The 26,820-nt window shown below is 35.3% G+C and overlaps 1 protein-coding gene across 1 annotated transcript in view; it reads left to right on the top strand.

Moving 5' to 3' along the window:
- FSIP2 (fibrous sheath interacting protein 2) overlaps window positions 1–26,820 on the top strand; it is a 147,766-nt gene that overhangs the window by 98,744 nt on the left and 22,202 nt on the right. The window contains 5 exon segments of the mRNA XM_027523038.1: window positions 1,596–10,539; window positions 12,428–21,085; window positions 21,088–21,899; window positions 24,634–25,134; window positions 26,694–26,794. Coding sequence (XP_027378839.1) covers window positions 1,596–10,539; window positions 12,428–21,085; window positions 21,088–21,899; window positions 24,634–25,134; window positions 26,694–26,794 — 19,016 coding nt within the window.

The raw sequence follows: 26,820 nt of genomic DNA, 5'->3' as shown, positions 1-26,820 counted from the left end.
AGGCCAGAATACTGGAGTGGGTAGCTTTTCCCTTCTATAGGGGATCTTCCCAACCCGGGAATCGAACCGAGGTCACCTGCATTGCAGGTGGATTCTTTACCAACTGAGCTATCTGGAAAGCCCAAACTTAAACGTAGGATAGCCCCATTGACCACTAAGGAAATGGTAGTTCAAATCTAGTCCCTGAAGTTTTATATCAAGCTCAAAAGGAGGAATTCTCTAAACCTATCCTTGCTCAGCCCTCTTGACTCTTTGAGACGAAATTCTAGCCTGCCCTTATTTTCTATCTAAGCTCGTTTGTTCACAACTTCACTGTATCACCTTTTTTCTGCCTTCTATGACAGTTTCCATTGATACTATCTTGTTAGATACAAACCCATTCAATCTCCATAAAGCATAAACTTTTTATTTTTGCTTATTAGATTCTTGGAAAGAAAGTTATGACCAACCTAGATAGCATATTCAAAAGCAGAGACATTACTTTGTCAACAAAGGTCCGTCTAGTCAAGGTATGGTTTTTCCCGTGGTCATGTATGGATGTGAGAGTTGGACTGTGAAGAAGGCTGAGCGCCGAAGAATTGATGCTTTTGAACTGTGGTGTTGGAGAAGACTCTTGAGGATCCCTTGAATTGCAAGGAGATCCAACCAGTCCGTTCTGAAGGAGATCAGTCCTGGGTGTTCTTTAGAAGGAATGATGCTAAAGCTGAAACTCCAGTACTTTGGCCACCTCATGCAAGGAGTTGACTCATTGGAAAAGACTGATGCTGGGAGGGATTGGGGGCAGGAGGAGAAGGGGACAACAGAGGATGAGATGGCTGGATGGCATCACCGACCCGATGCACATGAGTTTGAGTGAACTCCGGGAGTTGGTGATGGTCAGGGAGGCCTGGCATGCTGCGATTCATGGGGTCATAAAGAGTCGGACACGACTGACTGACTGAACTGAACTGATTAGATTCTTAACAATTAGCTGTAGTCCTTTCCCTATCAACAAAACACAGGCTCACCTCTGCATCAGGGAATGAGAAGAGAGCTGGGTTCTTTTCCATCCTTACTTTTAGCTAGATGGATGCCTCTGAAGCCACCCAAATGTTTTGACCATATCTGTTTGAGAAATAATTTGTTAGAAATAACCTGGTTCATTTTAAAATAATTTTGCTAGATTGTAGACACTATGTTTCTTCTTGAAAAAATATATGCATGTAATATAATGTGCCTAGATAGCAATTTGGTGATTTTTCATTTTCTTTCTTTTTAACCAAAAATTCTTTTATCCTAGCTATAAATGTTAGGAAAAATAAATAAATAAAAATGTTCTGAAGGAATGAGAGCCAAATGGAAACTTATATATATATATGTGTGTGTGTATATATATATATACACATTTTACTTTAGTATAGAATAAACTAACTCAAAATTAATTTGAAATTCTAAATATATATATATATATATACATATTTACCATGTTCTCTTTATAACCATGATGGTATCAAGCTATGCATTGTTTGATATAAAACATCAAATGTTACCCTCTGTTGCATCATAGAGTAGATAGTTACATGATTTTCTTTTCATTCCTGCTTGCCTCAAACCAGGTAACTTCTGAAGAACTGAATAGCATAATTCAGAATATAATGACCTGGGTTGTGGCTACAGTTACCAGTATATTATACCCAGCCATCACAAAGTATGAAGAAAGGTTGAAAAATAATACATATCCAGTGTCTGATGACTCTGTCCTCTCCTCAGATAGTTCAAGTTTTTGTAGCACATGCAGTGAAGAGTTTACTTACGGAAGCTACACTTCTGCAACAACTAAATCATTTAAGAGAGAGCCCTGTGCATTTGCAGTTGACATATCAGTAAGGAGACCAACCACACCATTAAAGCCATCTGCCCATGTGGAAAAAGCAGTTGTGGGAAAAACATGTCACATTACAGGACAATCTGTAACAAATGAACTAAAACATAATGAAACAAACATGGTATATACATACCCTGACCTCAGAAGTTGTAAATCTGATAGTCATCTTCTAGCATCACTTGAAACAGACACAAAAAAATCAAAGGATGCTACCACTGAAACAGATGGTTTAGAGAATCCACCATTTTCTGATCAAAAAGCAAAAGCCGTGAATGAAATGAAGAATTTAAAGAATGTTTTTGTTAACTTTAAGTGTCACTTAAAAGGAGAAACTGAATTGATTTTGGAAAGCATTTTTCAAGAAATAATGTCTGATTTAACACATGCCATTCCCTCTATTTCTTCTGTTACTGCTGAAGTTTTTGTTGACCAAAGTGAGCCTGTAAGAGGAGACTTGGTTTCCAATACTGATATCTGCTCAGTAGCTTCAGAAATTGTGGAAAATATGCTTGAGAAACTACAGTCTGCAGTTGAGAAAAAATGTGTCCAGATATATTCACAAGAAGATTTACCAGTCAACATTCAACCAAGCCTAACACCCAGTGGAGAATCTCTCACTCTATCATATGGAAAACCTTTAATAGCTTCAGTGCCTTCTACTGCAGAACCCATGTGTGATGTTGCAGAGGATATGGTGCATGCCATTTTAGAAAAGCTGATGACTCTTACAGCTAATAAGCAAAGTAAACTTCCTCATCTTGAAGAGGCAACTAAACTTTCCCATCAGCAACATATGACAGACCCAACATATATGTGTCATATAAAAGCCAACAAAAATAAATGTAATCCTGAACTTGATGCAGCTAATGTAATTGTTAAAGAAAAGATACAGAATTTAATGTCAAATATTCTTTCCCAGTCCTCTTTGGTTGGCTATATAGAGGAAGCAATCAGCACTATACTAGGATATGTACAAACTGAACTTAATAATGAGAGACTTATTGCATCTGAAGAAACAGTAGTACTCCTTAAGTTGCTTGATGATATCTTTACTCAGCTACATCAGGAACCAGTAAAAGCTGGTAATCAAAAATGTAGACATTCTAGACTGAGAAGTCCTTCTAACACTGATGTAAAGTACAGACTCACTGGCACTAGATTTTCTAATGGCCCTAGGTCTGGAAGACCATTTCCACCTATTAATGTTCCTGGCATGGTCCTTTATTCTGAAGATGATAATGAAGAAGTAGACAGAATTGTGGAAAATGTGCTTGATTCATCTTTCAAAGATGAAAAAGCAAAACCACAAGAACAAATTTCTGAGCATTGGTTTACAAAAGGAAGCACTTGTCTAGAATTCCAAAGAAATAGCAAACTACCTACAAAGCCTGCTTCTCCAAGAAGCAAAGCTACATTTCACAGTTGCAGGTTAAGGACTGAGCTACCATTTTTTAAGGATAGAAAAATTTTGAAGGAAAAACCCTGTTTGAATAAAGACATTTTATTTTTCAGCCAAGATCAAAAGCATCAAATACAAAAGGCTTCAGAAAACACAGTTAAAAGTATTTTAACAGAAATGCTCAAGGACATATCTTCAGTTCCTCCTGGTCACTTAGAAAGTAGAACTGACAAAGCTTCAGTTCATGTTTCAGAAAAACCTCAAGAACCATTACATCAAGAATGGATGGACCAGCTGTTTTCTGTGTCAGAAATTAGTACAGTAGCTCAGGAAATAACAGACACTATACTAAACATACTTCAAAAAGCAAGCTGCATTCCCAGTACCACCAAAAGTTCCATTTCATCATCAGTTCATCCAGCTTCTCTAGAGAGTCCTGACACTCTCCACATGGTCAAAGCAGCACCAAATAAAAAGCCACTAAAAATATGGTTCGACAGTGAAAAGAAAATGAAATATTTGTCTTCACTAGATGGAGATATGGCAAAACCTTCCCTGTTAAAATCTAAAGAGAGTGAACCAAAACCTGCAGATGAAATTACTGATAAGATCATTAATGCAGTTTTTAAAAAGCTGAAGTTATTTATTTGTCCAAAATTGCAAATGGGCTTCAAACCTTCACTTGCAGACAAATCTTCATTACAATCTCAACTTAGTACTTACACAGCTAAAGTGGTAAACATCGTTTTGCGTGCTATCCAGAATGAACTAGAACTCAGTGAGAAAAACCTAAATCTTAGGGAAAGAAACTATACCAAATCCCTCACAGGTAAAGGATGTTTTACTGACACTAAGAAATTAGAATCTCTTGTCTCAGATCTCAATGATGACATCATGGAATCACCATTATTAACTTGTATTTGTGAAATATTATCAAGTGGACATCCAGATCAAAGCAATATTTCACTCTCTTCAGATAACTCAAAGCCAACAGCTTCACATGGATCTGATAAAGTTGATAAAGGGAACATTTTGCCAAGCAGACAGGATAAAAAATCTTTTTACAAAATTTTAGCTACTCCATGTGCTCTCCATAGTGTCATTAATGGAAAAGATCTGAAAGAGAATTCCAGATTACAAGTGTTAGATAATATTGGGGAAACACTCTATGAAATGTTATGCAAGCTCATAGGGGCCCACCCTCACTGTCAGCCATCTTGTTCTAAGGTAAGTAGAGAGAAGACAAACAAGAATCAGCAAAGAGCCACTGAATTGCAGTCTAATATTCAGCTCATTTCCACAACAATTTTGGAATATATCATTGCAAAATTATGTAGTGTCGACACAGATACTAGTTCAGTAAGTTCTGGATGTAAAGCTACCTCAGAGTCTCTCGATATTGACAACCTATCACTTACTTCAATTATTGAGGAAATGGCCAAATGCACTGACATAATCTCCAGCATAGTTTCCAGGATGGTTCAAGAGGGTGATAAAGAGATAACTAAAAGCACGGAAAAACCTATTGCTCCCAAGTCTTCCAAAACAGGGAGTGCAAAAGAAATGCATTCAAATAAGCTAAAAGCGGTAGCTTCAGATATTCTTAATATGGTTTTTGCTAAACTGGAAGGCTTTGCCAATGGAAATTTAGAAACTCTGGATTCTACTAATGATGAAAATAAAAAAAGCAGTAAGATGAACGTGGAATGTGAAAGCTTCAGTGTTTTCACAGACACACATGAAGAACTATTGCAGTCAGCTTTATACACAAATGCAAAGAAAGTATCAAGTGCTATTTTGAAAGCTATTCAAACAGAATTAAATATGAACTCGTTAGATTTGAGGACAAGTGTGGAAACACCACCACCTGAGAAACAAATGCTAGAGAATATAGTCAGTTTAATCTTAGATGCAGTATCCTCAGATATGCTTAATGAAACTGAATCTGAAGAGAGAGACAGTGAAACTTATGGATACAGGCCAATCTATGGAAATTTTCTTCCTGGGGGAGCTGAATCAGATTCATTTCTAGAAGATGCTACAAATGCAGAGAAAGAATTCATTGGTGAGGAAATACCACTAAGAGAAGAAACTCAATCAAATTCTCTTCAACAATGGGTTCTAGAAAGAACCTTAAACAAACTTGAAGTAAAGCTCAAAGAACCACAGAAATCTCCAATTGTCCCCATTATAAGAAATATTTTGAATGAGATCTTTCAAAATGCTTTGGTCAGTCAATTAAATATGCTTTTTCTCTCCCATTCTCTTTTAAGCGACATCCCTCCCAATGTTGACAAGCCAATTGCTCAAACGTCTGTTCCATTTATAGATAAAATGATGGTGTCTGAAGCAGATGTAACCATAGTGGCAGATGATGTTGTTACAACTGTATTTGATAAACTTTATACAGCTGCTAAGACAGAGACAATTGCAAGTGAAAATAGCTATAAAACCATCACCTTCTCAGCAAATGTTTCTTTCCATGAACACACCTATGGAAGAGGAAAACCCTCCATCACTGCACTGAACAAGAATCCTTATACTCTTCAGTCCAGATTCAATATTGGCAGACAAGCTAAAGGAAACATAGTTGAAGATATTGTGCAGGCAATATTAACAAGTTTAGAAACTTTTGTAACTTCCAAAGTAGAGTCTCTTTTTTGTCCCCAAATCAACTTCACAGTTCCAATGGCTTTACCTGTTCAACAGGGTAAGAGTACAATAAGCAAAGCTTTGTCAGCCAAAGATTTGTATTCTGAGGGTCAGCTTTCCTCTTGCTCAGTGGATAATGTTATGTCACAAAACACCAACTCATTTTGTCAGGTCTCTTTGAACAAATTAAATATATATGCAACAGAAGTGGCCAGAAAAATTTTAAAAGGAATCAAAAATGAATTAGATAAAGAGAAGGAAACTCCTTTCTTAACCAATAACATTGTGGTTTCTGAAAGTATTACAAGACAAATTGTTAACACAGTGTTAGATATTGTATCATCCAAAGGAAAATGTGACAAGAACAGTTTTGACAAAGAGATCAGTTCAGATCAGCAAGAAGGTATTATTGAAAAGCTGTTTAAGAAGATTGAGTATCGAAAAGTACTTCAGTTTCAAATACAAGATACCATTGAAAGTGTCTTATGTGATATTTATGAAAAAACACTCAACCAGAATAATCTCTCATTTGCCACACCCACTTTGAAATGTACCATAGCTGGCAAACATTCCAGAGCAAATTCTGACACTGAGGGTGTAAATAAAATTCTTCCAAAGTTTTCAGTTCCTAAATCAGATGTTATTTTGATATCCAATGATATAGTAGATGTTGTACTTCATAATCTCAGTTCTGCTGTCATGCTTAGCATAAATGCAAAGGATCCTACTTCTACTAGATTGCCTCTGACCTTTTGTGATACGTTTTCAAAACTACAATGTCAACAGTCTCTTCTTACGGTGTCAGAAAGTGAAAGAAAAACAGAGCATTTTCCATCTTCAAAAATTCTTAAACCAGCTTATGTTAATGATAGCCAGATAACTATAGTAGAGAAAGAAGACCCCAAGAAATCTGTTCCTGACCCATGTGAGGAAAGTGCTAACTTCATTACTCAAAATATTTTTAATTGGTTAGAATCATTTGCCACAGAAAGAATAGATTCATTTATTATGCTTGCTTTCCAGCCTAAAGAAAAGTCATTTGTGAGACCAGAACTGGAAAACTGTAAGCAAGATGGCATCATCTTTCATGAACCAAGCCAGGTGGAATCAAATGTGAATATTCTGAAAATATCAAATGAAACTATTCTCAGCCAAGAGCTCACAGATTCCACTTTTGCCAGTTACAGAGAAAAACTTGGATCTACAATTCATCTATCACAAGCTCATCTTAAGGAATATTCTGACATCATTGCCAGTGCCATTTTGAATTTTATTAAAAATGACTTAGACCTTGAAATCCAAAAGATGCATCCATATCCAAACAATGTTTCATTCCAAGAAATTACCATTGTAAGTGAAATTGTCAATGGTATCTTAAAGAGTTTACATAATAAAAGAGCTGCAAAGGATATCAGTTTTTCCTCAAAAGACAATCCTAATTTATTTTCACAGTTAACCGCATCAAATGAAATATCACTGGGACAAAAAGCTCAGGAAAAAAAGACCAAACTGTCTCTGTTTTCAAAGTATCCATTAGAACAAAACCAAATGGCATTGGAAAGGGAAAGCCAAAGAATTATTTTAGAAGAATTATTTATGAGAAATGAAAACTCAAAACAAAAAGAAAGAACTGCATTATTCAGTGCAGTGGAAGAAGTTTTAAGTAAAGTGTATCAAAAAATAATAGAAATCATAGGCCATTTGCCTTCCTTTAATGAAAAATCCCACTTTAACTCTAAAACATCAGACATAACACAAAATAACTTCTGTCAATCACATATCAACAGTACGGCAAGTGACATAATTGAAAATGTTTTGGGGAACATGTACTCTGTAATCATGACATCATTATATGAAAATAATGAAGGAGAACCAGCTGACAAAAATATTTTACCAAAGAAATCACCATGCATCAAAGAAACTAAAGCAGGAATAGGAAGTAGTGTCACTAGATTTGTGCTACCACAGGTTTATCATTATGCAGACAGTCAAAATATCTCTCTATTGGAAAACACATTTTTACGATATTCACCATCACAGGTGGGGAAAGATTTAATCCAAGTGGTTCTCAGTAAGATCACAAATTTTGCCTCATTTTATCTTGAAGAGACTGTGTCCCATGAAAATTGTTCTGATGAGTTGCAACCTTTAAGACTACACAGTTCTAAAGTGAGCCCTAAACCAAGTGTTAAAACAAGTTTAAAAGCAAGATCAAAAGTTACTCCTTTGCCTAAACTTAGAACAAAACCACACATAGGACCTAGTCGTGCTAAGGCCAAGAGCAGGACCAAATCAAGTCCTGGAGAGAAGACCCCAAAAGATGTCTGGTCCAAGACTGATATTGGGCTGCCACACATCCTGTCAACAGGAGATGCCAAAAACTTACTGGAAATGAAACTGCCTACTTCGCAACTAAAAATGTATGCCAAGGATATAATAAGTAATATCCTGAAAACAACTATTAAAGAATTGGAAAAGGTGACACGAGCTAGAGCAATGGTAAGTAATAGAGCTTTACCATCTGATCAAATCATGGCAGCAAATAAAATAGTTACTACAGTTTTGCAAGGATTATATGCCATCAATAACCACAGTTCAGCTAATCCTGTCAAATTCTCACATCTGGATGAAACCAAACGTTCACGCGGAAATGAAGGTGCAGAGTCTCTTGCCAGACCACAAGCCTGTTTCTACTTGGAAAATGTTTCTTCACAGTTAGAGCAGATTTTTCCTAAAGAAGGTATATTTAAAAAAATGTTTGACAAATGGCAAGCAGAATCAAATGACATGGAAAACGAAAAATGTAAGCTTTTAATGATAGCTGAAAATGATTTGACTGAAATTTCAATAAAAGCAAAAGAATTAGAATATTCTCTTTTGCTTTTAAATCTGCCACATCTTGAGGACTGTGAAAACCGGTTTTATAGTTGTTTTAAGGGCGCTTCTACTAGAGCTGAAAACAACAAAGCACAAATTAATATGTTTGGAAGGGAAATGGTTGAAATGCTGCTTGAAAAATTACAGCTGTGCTTTTTGTCCCAGATGACCACCCCATATGGTAAAGAAACTTCAGCAAATAGGAAAGAACACATTACTACTAAAAGTAAATATGGTTTTCCAGCCAAGGACATCCTCAGCAACGTACCAGTATATAACACTAAAACCAAAGACCAAAGTGCTTTGGGCTCTAGCAACCAAATTGTTCGAGAAATTGTAGAACGGGTTTTAAACATCTTAGAGTCATTTGTGGACTTACAGTTTAAACATATCTCTAAATACGAGTTTTCTGAAATAGTGAAAATGCCTATAGAAAATCTTTTTCCTGTCCAACAAAGACTATTAAGCAAAAAGATGTTGCCAAAGTTACAACCATTGAAAAAATTTTCTGATGAATCCAAGTCAAGTACTATTGTTTCCAAGGAAAATGTACAGAATACCCTTCTACAGGTTCATTCATTCCATTCAGAATTACTTACATATGCTGTTAATATTGTCCACAACATGCTTGGTGTAATTAAGAACAAGCTAGACAAAGAAATAAGCCAAGTGGAACCATCTTCCGTCAGCACATTGAAAGAGAACACTGCAGCAAGTGAGATCATTGGTACACTGATGGACCAGTGTGCTCATTTCAGTGAGTCTCTAATCAAAAACCTTCCCAAGGAAAATTTCTTCCAAGGAGTAGAAAATACTTACATTGTTAACCAGGTTGAATTAGCAACTGATACGAAAATGCCCATGTCAAAGTTAAAGGAAGTAAGTTTTGGGAATAATCTTCCACAAAGCAGTGTTCCAGATTTGGGTTTTTATTCAGAGGAAAACATGAAAAAAAGGTATAAGTCTTCATCAAATTTACCTTCATATTCCAGAGCCTCTGTAGAAGACACAGTTAGAAACTCAGAGCCAATGAGAAGGCCTAATTCAGAAAATAGACCTTCATCTTCTAGAAACAAAGTGCAAGACACTATCCCAAAGGAATCTGACTTGGGCTATTTTGATCAAGCTATGAAAGGAAATAGCTCCCTCCCTGAAGGGAGTGTCTTACAAAAACTGTTAAAGAAAGCAAATGAATCCACAGAAACAGCATTAAAGCAAGTAATGTCATTTATAGAAATGAGAAAAGGTGAAAATCCGAGGGTGTTTCATTATGAGATCTCCAAACCAGTTATTGAGCCTAACCAAATTCAGACAAGTGTTTCTCCACTCAAAATTTGTTTAGCCGCAGAAAATATTGTCAGTACTGTGCTGTCAAGCTATGGATTTCCAAATCAACCACACATTAATGAAAGCACAGAAACAATGAAACCATTTTTCATATCAAAGCAAGACCCTTTGTCTGAAACATCTGGAGGACAAAAGAATGAGGAGAAAAGTCTGCTTAGAATGTGGGATAAAAGAATCAGCTATATACTTGAAGAAGAAAACAAAAAAGCTGAGGTCAAAAGGGAAGATTTTTCTTTATTGCAAAAATGGGAAAATAAGAGTTACCTGAAAATAAAGACGCTGAAGGAAGTTGAAGTCATTGCTTTTGCTGACCATGAACTGGGTCCAAATGAAATTCACCTGGTATCCAGACATGTCACCACATCTGTGGTCACATATTTCAAGAACTTTGAAACTAGAGGTAAGTAAGAGTGGGCTTAATTTACAAAGAAAATAATCAGATATATATAAAAGAGCTCCAGTTCAAGAAGCTTCATTTACTGTTTTTCTGAAAACAGCCTTAGAGGGACGGTGTTTAATCACTTCTTAATATAACAGAATACTAAAAAAAAAAAAGTTAAAAATTCATATGGTTTGAATCTGAAAAGGTGTATTGCTCATTTTTCCATATCTACAGATGAGAGAAAATATGACTATTGAAAAGCGGGAAATATTGGTTTGAACATGAGGTCTGAGTTCTAAACATTTTTAAAGTTGTCATGCATGACTTATTTATAATTATACCAAATGTACAGGTAACTGATTGAAAGTTGTGTTTCAACTTTAAGGTGGACAGTTGAAGTCATTACTATGATTAGTCACAGTTTGTAAGAACAGTGATATTAAACATCTTGTTTTGTTTGTATTACAGTATTATTATATTCCTTTTAGGTATAATACTCTAAACATATCCTTGAAAGCATTTTTTTAAGAAGGTGAAAATATATTTATCTATATGTATATTTAGCTTCTCAGATGGCTCAGTGGTAAAGAATCTGCCTGCCAATGCAGGAGATGTAGATACGTGGGTTTGATCCCTGGGTCAGGAAGGTCTCCCAGAAGAGGAAATGGTATCCCTCTCTTGTATTCTTGCCCAGAAAAATTCCATGGACAGAGGAGCCTGGCAGGCTGCAGTTCACAGGGTTGCAAAAGAGTCAGACACAACTTAGCGACTGAGCATGGATACATCTGTATGTTTGGTTGAACTATATGATAGCCACTTTATGTCAAACCTGGTAATTATTGGCAGTTTCATAAAATTCCATCTAATACTATTATAGCCTTGAGCTGGATCATTAATTCCAGTTGCCAGTAATTAATTGCTACTTTACCAGTCTAGATACATCACTTCACCATCATTGAAATAGTAGAATACATATTATCAGTCCTAACTACTTGTACAATGAGGCCATTTCCTATAATTAAAACTGGTATTATTTCAAGGTGGACAGTTGGGTGTGTCTGCAGTTCCAAGCTTATAAGTATAATTTCTTCAAGTACAGCCTAACTGAACTTAAAGAATAAAGAAAAACAAAGAAAATAGGAGAAGATAAGATTCATAATCCCATCCCATTGGTATTTGACTCTGTGGTGGTGGTTTAGTTGCTAGGTCTCTGACTCTTTTGTGACCCCGTGGACTGTAGCTCCTCTGTAAATGGAATTTTCCAGGTAAGAATTCTGGAGTGGGTTGCCATTTCCTTCTCCAGGGGATCTTCCTGACCCAGGGATCAAACCTGTGTCTACTGTCTTGGGAGATCAGATTCTTTACCACTAGCCCTTTCCTTCTATCACGTCTCTTCTCTATTCCCAGACATGTCTAGGGTTTTTCAGTGATGTCACTCATGCTCCTTCCATGTGGAGCTTCCTTTCCTTACTTCCTTCATCTCAAGATATCTAAACCCATCTAATTGTCAAAGTTCAGCTTAAAGCCTCCACTCGCCACTGGTCTTGCCTGATTCCACAGAGATCACTGTGCACATGTTAAGATATAACACTTGGAAATCATTTCTCTGCCCCAGGAATTCCAGCTCTTTAGAGCACCTTAACCATCTAAGCAAAACAGATACCAGCAGTAGACTTAGATATTTGAATTCTTCAGGGTTATTTTCTCAACTTTATGGCTAAAATTAAGATTCCACAAGTGGGAAATAAGTATCTGAAGAAAACCCAGTATTTTTCTTGACTAGATTTTTTTTTTTTTTTAGTGAGGTGTTCCACAGATGAAATTCATACATAAATAATTATCAAAATACTGAATTTTCCATATGTCCCTTAATGCAAACTAAAATGGTAATGTTTTCTTTTTTAAGTTTCCAGTGAGAAGGTGTCTATTGTTTCCACACTGTCAAGGAAAAAATATGAATCAAAATCGCCTCTAAGAAGCATATATAGTGATTCTTCACTTCATCAATTTTGTGAACATCTCACTGAGTCTGTCATTTGCCATTTAATGTCAAGCATTTCTGGTAGCACCACAGATATTACAGAAAAAGAGAAAACATCGGAAAGACAAAATGCTGCATTTAACACTATTATTTCAATTGATTCTCAAGTATTTGAGAGTAGGTCAATTTCTGTTGGAGAACTTGCCCTAAGTATCTCTGAAATCATCACTGAAATCCTTTTAAATAGTAACATCATAGAGACCGACATTGCACAGCAAATGTTTTCATTAACAAGAAAGTACACTTACTGCCCAGGAGTAAGTGCTGCTGATTTTGATGATCTCTTTCAGGACCTCTTAATAGGTGTGATTCATGTACTCTCCAAAGAAATAGGCTTAAATCATCACCTTGAAAATAGCGGAAGAAACAGACCATTTCCCATGCTCAGAAGTAATAGTATGCCCATTTGCAACAGAAGAAATACAATGCAAAGACAGAAAGGTTCCAGAGACTGGGGATTAGCTACTCACCAAATTGATCATATCATTCAAAAAAATAAATTAAATTATTTGGCACACAAGTTAGATAGTCTGGCTGGTAGCCTAAAAACTCATGAATCCAAAGAAATAGTCAACAGAGTTTTCAGTATTGTTTTAGATTTATTTTTACCAGATGAACAGCCAGATGAGGCTATGGGTTCTGAAATAAAAGCAAGAACATTTTTCTCATCATCGTATGAAGGGCAATATAATAACATACTTGGAAATAACTTAGGGCTCTCCCCTAAATCAGTTTTCCTTCTCAATGTTGTATGTGAGAAACTAATCAGAACACTTTTAGAAAAATGCACAAACTCTGTCTTTCTTGATAATTTCCCTCTTTCTGAAGAGGTATCAGCAGAAGAATGTCAACTTTTAAAAATACTTCAAAGTGTAGATGAAGAATTTGACTACTGTAATGGAACAATGGACTGGGAACAGTTTCAAGGGGATTATACGTCAGACATTTTGGAAAATCTGGCAGAAATGGATCCGGATTTATTGTCAACAGACTCTATGCTTACTATTATTTCCCACAGCTTGGTTAAATCATTGATGGATAAACTACATCACAGTATACAACTCCCCCAAAGTCCACCTTTTGCAAACAAGCATTTGAAGTGTGGAACAAGAGAAATACAGCCTAGTTGTATAAAAGCAAAAAGGCCAGAATTAACAGAATTGGAACAAGGTAGAGGCTCTTTAGGATGCATGAGTTATTATGGCCATGCTTTGACAGGACCCCTGAATAATCCCAGTGTAGTTAGCTCCAAAATACAAGCACCGTTTGGCAAGAAATATTCAGTAAATTTTGCTAATGTGCCACCTCTTAAAAGACAGGGAGCAAAGGATATGAATACAATAGCCATCCATAATACGCTTTATCCAGGAGATATGAACACAGGTGTTTATTCAGCCACATTTTTAGAGGACATAATTTCAGAACTGTTTTTTAATCTCTCTATTTCACTGTTGGGCAAAAATGAAAACATCATGGATGCCCAGCTCAATGAGATGAATACATTATTTGTCAACAGTATAGTGAATGAGTTTAATAAGGCAAGGGTCACTGTTTTACGGAATTCTGAAGAAAGGCTATGTTTTCCACCAATCCATAAAGAAACCGTTAGTAGGATTGTTGACTCAGTTTATTATGGTGTTTTACAACAATATAAATCAAAAGTGACCTGTGGTGGTAATCTGGCATGTGACAGTACTTCAATAGCAGAACAAATAACTAATAGCATATTGTTAGAGATTTTGGACTACCAACTCCCATCTTGCTTCAGGGAAAAGCTCTTACACAATTCATATTACCCTCTCAATGCTGAAATTATATTACAGAAACTTCAAAATAACCTGAGGGAATTTACTTCCAAACCTAGGTCTTTAACAGACTATAGCACCATGTTATCACAATCATTTTTAGAAGATATCATCAGAAGACTTTTAACTCAACTCATTCCTCCACCCAGTAAAGCTTCCTCTTTGGAAAACAAATATTTCGTGAGTTCAGATTTTAATGAAATGTCTACCTGTATAATAAATAAGGTTATATCAGCTATTTCAAAACATAAAATTTGGTTCACTATATATGATAATCAATATCTGTGTACAGGAAAAAACCTCCAGAAGATGGTGGATTCTGTTTATAGAAATATTATGCAAACCTATGACTCTCTTATTTCAATACAGAAAAGTATACTCAGCCGAAGCCCGATTTTGGTTGACCGAATAGCCAGTTTTATTATCCAAGAGATTGTTGAAAATCACCTTCAGCCATTTTTGTGTGGAGAAGGTTTACCTCGTCCAAAAACTCCTTCAGATGCAATATCGAATATGGTTAAACAAGTTCTCAATGAAGTCATAGAGTCACACAGACCCCAGACGCCAGCAGCCGCAGGTATTTACACTGAGACATTTGTAAGGGAAATTGTTGCCAGACTTTTATCAAAAATTTTCAGTCCAAAGCATAACACGGAAATTGAGCTGGAAAACATGACCCAAAAAATTGTAAACTCAGTAAATAACCATTTTGACAAAGCTAAAGTTCACCTTCTATGTAATGACAAAGAACAGTCTTACCCTTCTGTGGATACAGATATTGTGGACGAATTGGTCACCTCAGTTTATAGAAATGTTTTAAAACAGTATGGATTAGATCCTGAGTTTGATAAAGAGTCTGAAGACAGCAGTATTTTTGTGGAAAAAATTACCAACTTAGTTGTAGCAGCTATTTCAGATTACCTTTTTCATCCACTGTTTTCTGGGAATTTGTCATCTTCATATTCTCTTTCAACAACTGACAATATTGTTCAAGACATTCTTAGTAACATCAGTGGATCTACCATGCCAAGTCAGAGTTTATCTCCATATAACACCTTGCTGCCATACACATTTTTAGAAGACATGATCAGAGTACTATTATCTAGAATTTTTCCCTCTGCACATAGCATTGTTGCAAACAGAGAAATTCCGAAAGATAGATCAAAAGCTAATTTCAATGAAATTGCTTCAGATATAATCAGTGATATTAGAAGGAAAATTTCCCAACATGAAATTCGATTCTCAAAAGATGAAGAAGGAACCAAGTTTATTTATTCAGAAGATGATATCCACCATCTCGTGGACTCAGTATTCAAAAATATTCTAAACTCTGAGTCTCAAGAATTAGTTGAGCCAAGTGTCACAAGTAGTAATGATGTTCTTATTGACAGGATAGCAGGTTTTATCATTAAATATGTCTGTCAACAACATCTTCAGCCATTTGTGGATGGAAAGTCATTACCTTCTTCATCATACACATATTTGGGATATGAGAGAAGGCAGTGGTTTTATGCCAGTGTTTATTCCTCAGCTTTTTTGGAGGATGTGATTTCTGGGGTTTTAAGCAAAATATTCCACAGGGGGTTAGGCATCGTACAAACAAAATCAGTAAGAGATTCAGAAGATGAACTATTTGATAAAGCTGAAAAACTTGTACATTTCATAACAGAGGAATTCTCAAGAGCTAAAGTTAGCATTTTAGAGAATGCAGAGAAAAATTTATGTTTGCCTCCAGTAGAGAGAGATGTGGTCAAGAACATTATTGACACGGTGTACAGCAAAGTTGTGCAAGAATATGAAATGGAAATAATGCCTGATAAAAATTTTCTAAATGACACGAAGACACTGGCTGCAAAGATAACTGAAATCATCCTGGCTGAAACCTCTGATTTCCAAATTCATCCAAATCTTACAGAAAAGCTTCCATTTGGGTCACAATCCAAACTTAGTAGTGATATTTTGATAAAGAAAGTTCACCATGACATTACTAAATCAAGATCCCAAAGACAGGCTTCGACAATATATACTACTATGTTATCACATACTCATTTGGAAAAAATTGTGTCTCAGCTTATATCGCAGATGAGTCCATTGGTCTCCAGTACAGAACACCAAGATACTTCTCAATCAGACTTAAGTAATACAGTCATAAAACTGATAAATGAAATCATGTCAATAATTTCAAAACATGCAGTATGTATTATTAAACATGGAAATGAAAAACATAGTATGATTTCAGAAAAAGACATCCAGTCCATGGTTGATTCCATTTATGCTGCTCTTTCCTGTTCAAGTATATACCAATCTCTTACAAAAGATAAAAAAGATATAAATAATATACCTGTTTCAAAAATAGCAAGTTTTATAATAAAAGAAATCTTTAATCATCATCTTCAGTCATTTTTATCTGGAGATAAAACTCTCCTTTCAGCTGAAGTTGATCAAACTTATAAACAGAAAGTATTAGATCCTAAAGAAAAACAGTTGTCCTTCATCATGAATTCAGCTGTCTTTTTGGAAGAAGTAATTTCTGAACTTTTATGTAAACTCCTTTATGCATTCTCACACAATGTCTTGGCTGCTGAAAACCCAGATATAGTAAAAGCCAAAGTTACTGGCATTGTTACAACATTAGTAAAATCAATTGTTCTGGAGTTCACCACATCAGAGATTTTCCTTGCAGATAGCTTTGATGCTGATATGTGTTTTTCAGAAGGATATAAAGAAATGGTTCAAAGAACAGTCAGCTGTACTTATGAAAAAATATTAGATGAATATAAATCTCTGATTCAAATATATAGGGCTATGCAAAGTGACACTGCTTGTTTTGGAAGAAAAATATATAATTTCCTTTTGGAAGAAATTTATGACTGCCAGGTAAAGTCATTAATTTCAGGAGAATTAATATCTTCTTCCTCTTCTTCTCCTCAAGCTGATAAAATCATCAGAAATGTACTCAATGTCATCATGAGAGATAGCCATGCCTTGCCATCATGTATTACTGTGTTGCCATGTTCTCTTTTAGAAGATATGATTTACAAGCTGCTAGTGCATATCTTCCCTTTGACTGATACTGAAAGTGAACTAAAAGAGGAAGAGGTTTCAGATTATGAGTTCGTGGATGCAGCATCAAAACTAACTGATGAAATCATCAAAGAAATTTCTGAACATGAGATCTGTCTTGCTACAGCAGAGGAGAATGCAGAAAGTGTGCAATTAGAAGTGATTCAAGATTTGATTAACTCTATATGTAATAATATTTTGAAAAAATCTGAATTTCAAGCTGAAGTCCAGAAAGATGCAAACAAAAATGGAGGCTCATTCCTCAGTAAAATAGCTGGTTTCATTATGAAGGAAATCATGGATCATCATCTGCAGCCATTTTTACATGGTGAAGAATCATCCTCCAATAGCTTATCTAATTATGACCATGTCTCTGTACATACTATACCTGGTAAAAAAAAGACACAGCCTTCTCTATATTCGGCTACATTTTTGGAAGATGTAATTGTTGACCTTGTTCACAAATTTTATTCTCTTCCAAGTATCACTGAAGAGATTAAGGAAAAAGAAAAACCAGAGCCAGATGTTGTGAGCTTGGCTATAAAATTTGCAAACTCTCTGATAGGAGAATTTAGGAAAAGTGAAATTAAAGTTCTACCAAATGCTGAAGAAATGTTTTCCTTTCCACCAATTGATAAAGAGACAGTTGATAAGATATCTGATTTTGTGTATGATCAGTTCATAGAAACTTATGGATCTAATGATATTCAGAAGAATGGTAAAAATAACATTGTTACAGAAATGATTGCTACTTTAGCCCAGAAGGCAATCTCTGCTTTCAAGATTCAACCACTTTTTTCAGGAGACTGGTCTTCTACTTTCTTTTCGTTTCTAAATCCAGATAACATCACTCAAAGGGTTAAACACCTTCCACAGCAAACTTCTACACAGATAAACAGATGCTTAAAAGAGAATCAACTTACTTTATCAGAACAGTCATATAAACACACGTCTCTAACTTCAGACCAGAAAAATGTGTTGGATACTTTGGAAGTAGATAGAGGTGCAATGAGCAAAAGGAAAAGTTTGGAAACTAAGGAGACATCAATGAAAACAGGTGATATCCAAGACCCAGTGGTTACCTCTGTAACTAGTATTATGAAAAGCAATGTAGTTAACCTGTTATCAGGACCAGGTGTGGCCAATAAAGAGAATAAAAACAAAATGGGAATTCCAGTTCAAAAATACAATGTATCAAAAGTTACTTGTCCAACTACAAAAACTAAAGATAAACAGGAGCCATATTTGAAGGGAACACTCAAAAATAATGAAACTGACAAGAAAAGAATATCAGCTTCAGATAAGGAGGGGCAAGGTAAGGAGGTACACACACAAATTCTAGTAGCTACTGATGGTGAAAGGGAAATCTTTCAACTAGATTTTAAAATAGGCAATGAGAAGAAGGTTGACAAAACAAGAGAAAGTTCATTAAAAACAGAAGACAACCCCCTTCAGTTATCTTCTTTGATAGCCAAAGTGAGAAATACAGAGAACACAATCGAGAAACCTTCAGAAGCAGTTACCCAGAAGCCAAACGACGAGGAGAGGAAAGACTCTTCAGCTCAAATAGACATAAAGGAAGGAGAGTACTCAGATTATGAATTAGTCCAAAATGTCACTGAGAATATTTATGACAGTATCTTTGGAATGTACCATTCTCAAGAATCAGCTGATTATTTAAGACAACAAAGTCTTCCTAGTCATACAGCATCACCTATAACTCAAGCATTGCCTGTAACTCAAGAGATTGGCAAGGATTTTGCACAGTCTGTTTTAACAAAGGGTTTATCCCTCTCAGCCAACAAAAATCTCGGGGCCAAAGAGAAAGAAGAAAAAGAGAATGCAAGCAAAATAGAAAAAGAGAGGGAAAAGAAGAGAGGGGGTGAAAGAGAAAATGACAGCGTGAAAGTTAAGGATATTAAAAAGGAACCTAGTAAACCAGACAGTCCTCAGTACCCTCCAGAACCTGCGGTTTTCCCTGCTAAATTTTTAGAAGATGTTATTACTGAAATGGTTAACAAATTGGTATTTTCTTCCTCACCAGAAACACAAACATATGATAGATGTCAAAATGTATGTGATGATGAAAATCAAGATGAACTCTATGACACAGCTATGAGACTTATTGATTCACTGTTAAAGGAGTTTTCTGATGCTCAAGTTAAGGTATTTAGGCCAGATAAAGAATATCAGGTTTTTCCTCCTGCAGATAAAGTGTCATCAGTTCCTAAGGAATATCCCAGGCATAAAGAATCAAATATAGATGAAGCACCATGCAACGTTAAGACAATAACTATGGATAAGAGTCACACAATGACTGAAAAACCCTCTTCAAATAAGATACTTTTTTTAGATAAAATGTCATCAATTGATAAAACATTGGTCAACAAAGTTGTCCATGCCTCTGTGTGCAATATTTTGAAGGAATATAAATCTCAAGACTCCATTTGTAAGAATATAAAGAATAATGGGGGACATTTAGCAAGAAGATTAGCTAGTGCAATGATAAATGAAATTTTTCAACATAAGCTTAATTTGATATTGTGTGATGAGTTTCCAGTTTCATCATGTTTGCCTCTGGAAACTAAGGATGTTGTTAAAAAGGTCCAAAAAGTGGCTCAAACAGCCAGCAAAGAATGTCAGACATCATCACCATATACCATCATGCTGCCTCATGAATTTTTAGAGAATGTGATTTCTACTCTTTTATCTAAAATTTTCTCAACCGTATCAAACACCATAGCAGAAACATATGAAAGCAGCTGGTTTACAGAACTGGATTTCCTTCAAATGAAGTTATTAAGTACAGTTACAACAGAGATCTCCAAAGATGAAGATATGATTATACAGTATGTGGAATCCTTACATCCCAGTGATGATGAAACTATTCAATTAGTGGTTCAATCACTCTATAATAATCTCTTGTCACAATTTGGGTCACAAGAGAGTATACAAAATTGTGCAGCCAGTGGATGTAGAATTCTTTCAGAAACCATAGTTGACTTAATTCGACGAGAAGTGACTGGCAATCAGTTGCAGAACTACTTTTCTGGAGAGCTAACACCGTATCAGTGTGCAGAAGTTGACAATGTTGTTGAAAATATTCTTAAAGATGTGATCCAAATGGCTGACATTCCCCAGCCTCATCCATCACAGGCGTGTATACTGCCTTATAACATAATAGAAGAAATTGCTGTAAAATTTTTATCGAAGCTTTTATCTGCGTTTCCAAAGGTCAATAAGGAAAGACCCAAATCCCTAGAAACTGAAATGCAAAAAATAACATCAAAAATATTAAATTCAATACAAGAAATTATCTCCAAAAATAAGATTAAAGTTGTATCACCGGCAAAGGAAATACCTACTGCACCTTTGGCTGACAATGAAGCTATTGAAAAAGTAGTTAATTCTGTTTATACCAGTATTTTAAAACACTCTGGCTCACTCAATTCTATATTTAAAGATTTAATGGGTAAGAGTAATATCCTCTCTGATATAATAGGGTTTTTAATGGTGAAAGAAATTTCCAAATCCAAATTTCAACCTCAAGTACAGGAAGAATTATCAGGTCCAGAATTAGCTCTGGAAGCTGTTAAAATTATGGAAAAAGTAGTCAAAATGGTTGATGAATTTAAGTCCCAGGAAAAGTCTTCATCCAAAAAGGTTCTATGTTAGATGCCACGTTTTTAGAGGAAGCACTAGCCTTGTTCTTGGCTAAAATAGTAAGGTTGCCAAGTGACTCAAGCAAACATGCAAAAAACTTATCAAAGCCTGAATTAAATAAAATTGCATCTCAACTGACAAAATCTGTGACGGCTGAAATTTCAAAGAGTAATATTAATCTTGTTGCTGCTGATTCTGAAGAACACTTTCTAAATCCAGAAAGTATAGAAATGGTTTCTCAGGTTATTGATTCTATTTATAGTAATGTACTACAACAATCTGGAACCCAAAAGGATCTTTATCATGATATAAAAAGTACAAACGGAGTTTTCCCTAAAAAAGTGGCTAATTTAATTATTAATGAAGTTTCAAATTTTCCCTTCGATTCAGCTAGTCCAAAGAATTCAAATGCTTGTTTCTTTGGAGATCTAGACATTAACAGAATTGTTGAAAAGGCACAAGAGCATGCTGTTAACATGATTCCTGACTTAAATAAAGAATCAACTAAAGATTCAATTGTAGAGGACTCTGCAATTAAAATAGTTCCACATGTTGGGAATAAACCCCTCAAAATAGATCCAAACATTATCTCAGAACACTTAGCAGTAATTTCTATAAAAACTCAACCCCTTGAGAAACTTCAGACGGAATGTTTAAAGAATACTGGACATAGCATAGCAGAACTGAGAAGAGCATCAATAGGTGGAAGAAGTTATCCCTCAGACACATGTACTATAAGAGAGTTGAAGAGAGAAAGACGGACCTCATTGAGCAAGACAGGACGACTAGATATAAAACCCTTTGAGGTAAGTATAAAAAGAATAGCAAAAAAAAGTGAGAAATGGTTGTTCTGTTCTGTTCCTCAGATGGATATATGAGAATGTGTTTTTTTGTTGTTGTTATTGTCCAACCCAATAGGAAAATTGGTGGCATAAGTTTATCTGTATAGTTATATGACTTACTGGGACTTGCCATTCCAGCTCTGAGGCTCATTCTAAAAGTCTCAGGCTAGTTTTCCTAAGACAATCAATTTAAACTTTAAGAAAAAAATAATGAGAATACAGGGATATACCCTTGACTGGCCTTCCCAGGTGGCTCAGAGGATAAAGAATCTGCCTGCAAATCAAGAGATCGGGTTTCAGTCCCTGGGTCAGGAAGATCCCCTAGAGAAGGGCATGGCAACTCACCCCAATATTCTTGCCTGAAGAATTCCATGGACAGAGGAGCCTGGCAGGCTATAGTCCATGGGGTCGCGAAGAGTTGGACACGACTGAACAACTCTCATACAAACACATACACACACACATACACACCCTTGACAGCAGAATTGTGCTGACTGAAATAATAATAAAACTATCTAAAATACATTTCTTATATACGGCTCTACAGCAGTAATACTACTCTTTTTACTTTTAGCAACATTTGTCAACACACATCAGAATACAAACTCTTAGATTATGCTAGTTTCTTATTTCACTTTAATAGTCTTCCTCAGGTTCTTCTATAATCTCAAGAAGTGTTAAGTTTCTTCTTATCCTTCTTCTAGATTTAGCTGCTTTAATGTTTCCATATTTATGAATCTGTTTCCTCTGTTTTAGTCCCTAATTCTGCTCTGCAGTTCCATATTTAGGCCCCCAATATATTAACCTAGTGGAGACTTTAAAATGCAAAAATGATGTCCTTGTTACAAGGAAACTGTACAACTGAGGACAAAGGATGGTCTGGCCAATGGAATCACACTAATCTACACATTTTTATCAGAGCCCCTTGTACTGATCGTGTTCTCTCATAAGAGGACTGAGTGTGCTGAGGGTATAATCTGTTTGGAGAATGAGCCAAGTTTTATAGAACTATTCTCCCTGGAGCAGACACTTGAAGTAAATTTTCTCCAGCACTGTCCTGTAACCCATTGAACTAGGTATCAGGGCTGTTAAATATGTTAATTGGCACTTATGTTTTCATACCCAAGAACTGAAATTATTATGGGAAGACATACTAATTTAATCTTTGCCTTAACTTTTTTGAACCAGATGACAGTCTTTTCAAGCTCTAAAAGTTATTCCTTACATGGATTCTCATCATTTTCATCAGCATATTTTTTGGTAGTCTTCATTCATATATATATGTAACCCCTTAGGAGTAAAATTTGTGTTCAAAGACATAGAATAACATTGCTCAAAGGTAGTTTTTAATTATATGTAGAATTGTCTGTCACAAATCTCACTCTTGGTCACCATTCTCTTTCATTAAGTCATTTATAGACCACAGAAAGCAGGAAGAGAATATTTAAATGAAAATAATGGCCATTTTTCTCTTAAGGGGGAGAAAATTCATCCAAAAAATAAAGTACAAATGAAGCAGACCTAGACAACTCTGGTAAGACATGATTTGAACCAGTCTGGGTATCAATGTTATCAATCTCCTGCACAGGGACAAAAAGACTAAAGAATAGTAGATTAGAACAGAGAATCTAGGTATTTGTTGGCTGTGCCCCAGGGCTTTATTTCCTGTTTTGAGATACCATAAATTCCTAACACACTAGCCATGTACATATTAAAATTATATATATTAACAAAGCCAGATAGAATGATTTTGGATTTTCTAAACCACTGCCTGCCCTGCACGCCCCCCGCCCAACCCCACCAATAACACAGAAAATCAAAACTGATTGTGTTTTAAGTTCTTAAGGAGACTGTTTGTATATTTTGTTTCCATAGAAAATATTCTCTTCTGGTACCAATATTTTAAAAATTGCCTTGCAGTGTTCCAAAGGAATGTTGATGTCTAGGATTAGGAACAATTTGGAGGTTCTGTGGCATCATCAAAGGCTACTGAAATGGGGATGTTATATTACTCAATAATAATTGTCTTTTCTTTAGACATTTAGATCTGTCTTTAGACATTGAAAATGAAAGGTGAGATTTGCCTAGGGAGGTGAGGAAAAAATGAAGACTTATGTTTTGAAGAGTCTTTTGGAAAATATATCCAGAGAATCAAGAGTGGAATGATAGAGATTAAAGAGTCAGAGACCTTCACAATCTTGGTCATTCATCATTTTTAAAAATCAAGAGCAGATAATACACTGCTTTTCTATTGAAAATATGTACATTTCAGTTTCTCTTTGATAACCTATCTACAGTTTTAGAAAAATATATCATCATGTCTACTTCTCTCACCAACTTCCAAAGTAAAAGAATAAAAAAAAATACATAATGCAACAAGATACAAAGTTTAAGCAAAAAAAGAAAAAGAAGAACCTGTGTTAGTCCTTCATTAAACTCCGGAGTAAATTATGGTAGATTATTTAAATGGTATGATAGATTACATACAATCCCTGAATGTAAAAGACATGATACCAACAAATATTTCTTACAATTTTCATGTTTCTTTTTTAAAATATTGCTAATGTAAACATAGCATCTGAAGATATTATTTTACATTAAAACTAGAAATCAAACTGAAATAGCTCTTTTGTAATAGAATCACAGGAAAAGTGATTGAGGCATTTGTTTCTGATATTCATTATACCTTCAATTCTAGGCTGTTTGCAGAAATTCATTTCAGAATATAAGAAAGCCTGATATCACCAAAGTGGAGCTTTTAAAAGATGTTCAGAACAAAAAAGAACTTATCCTTCGGTTAGTAGCTCATGATATTGAGCAGGAAATCTCAGAAAGTACCATAGAAGAGGAACTAACTTCATCTGATGAAGATGAAGTTGTTTTAAGAGAGATTGTACAAGAACACTCAGGAGAAAATATTGAAGATCAAGTAAAACATTCCACAAAGCCAGTAGAAAGCAAAGTCGTTTCTCCCAAGCCAACACAAAGCACAAGCAGTCTGAAAAAGTTTTTTTCACTAAGTAAATGTTGTCAGGCCACATCCAATGCAAATGTTGAAAATACTGGAACAGTGTCAAATCATGTAATAGAAGCTAAGAATGGACAAATTAAAAGAACTGTTGCTGAACTTGACATGTCCCCCTGCTCAGGAACCTTCACTGAAACAGATTCTACTTGGGAGGAAAAGTCACAGAGTAAGGTGAGTGAGAAACATGACTCTCAATAACCAGATGTCTGTGGAAAGAGTAGAGGTCTTCAGAGATTCTGTCCAAGTATGCACCTTAATTGAGTAGAAAGGAATACTGAAAAGGTTCCAGATATAGTCTCTTCCTAAATCTGGCAACATTTACAGTATGCAAGAAATGCATACAGTATGCAAGAAAAATTTACAATATGAAAGAAACTTTCTAAAAAAATTTACAACATGCATAGAACACAATTGTGCGCATAGAACACAATTGCATATAGAACACAAAACAGATAATGGAAAGAGACGTAGAATAATTAGAAAGCCAAGGATGACAGAAAAGGAAGCTACTTAAGAGAAATGAAAGTTAATTATTTACATATTTTAGAAGATTTCATCCCTTTTATATTTTGACTGGTAAATACATTTTCAACAAGTAGGGCAGGACCAGAAGATGGGTCGAGGTAGGAGGTAATTTAAAAAAAAAAAAAAAAAACTTCAGATTGGGTTTCAATCCCAACTCTGTCTTTAATAGCTATGCATCTTTTGGGCAAGTTACATAGCTTTTTTTTTTAATATGTTGCTTAACCAACTTGACCAAAGTTAACAAGTTAATAAAAATATTTTAAATATCATCCTTGCAATCAGCCCATAAACCCCTCTATATTCATGGAGAACAACTTTCATCCCTAGTACCAAGTGCCTCACATAGCATAATGGTTTGGATTTCAGTGACTCTTTGGGTGGTCCTTGTTCAAAAATGTATACCAAAGTATGTTTTTGAAAAGTGTATATGATTTAGGGTTTCCTGGTGGGATAATCCTATTGATTATTCTTTTGACATGATTCCCAAATTAACACAAAAGCTGAGATGAACCAGAAACAACAGATACAACTCTGTTCAGTTCAAAAGCTTCCCAGGCAAATCATCTTAACACATACTCTAAACTATTTGCTGGGAATCTATGTGATTACATGACTAGATGCAGTCTGCAGAATAGTTTTCTTGAGCCTCATTCAGAAGTACTGACTTCATAGACAACTAAAGAATTGTTATAACATTAACAAAAGTAAAAACGGATTGTATGAACAGTAATCCCAGTAATAGTAGTCTATTTTTTCAAGATTATAATAGACACAACACTAAACGTATTCTTATAAAAGTTATGGCCTTAAAATCACACATGACTTCCCAACCAGATCAGAGTACAGGTTCACATGATTGAGTTGACAGTCTTCTGAACTGACCAGAGTTATATCTCTGTTCTTTTTGAACTGTTTCCATAAAACACCTGTAAAGTACAGAATTGGAAAATCATATACATCAAACTTTGTGCTACGTTTATCTTTAGCATTTACTCAAACTTCAGTGTTATTGTCTAGAACCTTTCACTAGCTATTTCCTAAAAACTATATTGGAAAAAGACATTTTACTTAGAACTATAGGTTCCATCCATTTTTAAGTAACCTCTGAAACTTTTTCTAATTATAGTGTATGTTAAGAGGGGAGAATATGCCAAGTATATGGTGAAGTGCATATCAAATGTAATACATGGCTTGCATTTTTCCAGAAAGAAGAAAAAATCCTTACTACTGAGCCTACACATTACTTCATACACAGAATTATGAGTTCATCTTCATACAACCAAGAAGATCTGATTTCATATGCCAGGTATATGAAATTAAAGCAATATAAAA

Source organism: Bos indicus x Bos taurus, chromosome 2 (assembly GCF_003369695.1).
Source record: "Bos indicus x Bos taurus breed Angus x Brahman F1 hybrid chromosome 2, Bos_hybrid_MaternalHap_v2.0, whole genome shotgun sequence".
NCBI classification, from domain to species: Eukaryota; Metazoa; Chordata; class Mammalia; order Artiodactyla; family Bovidae; genus Bos; species Bos indicus x Bos taurus.
This window is presented reverse-complemented; position numbering and strand designations above follow the sequence as displayed.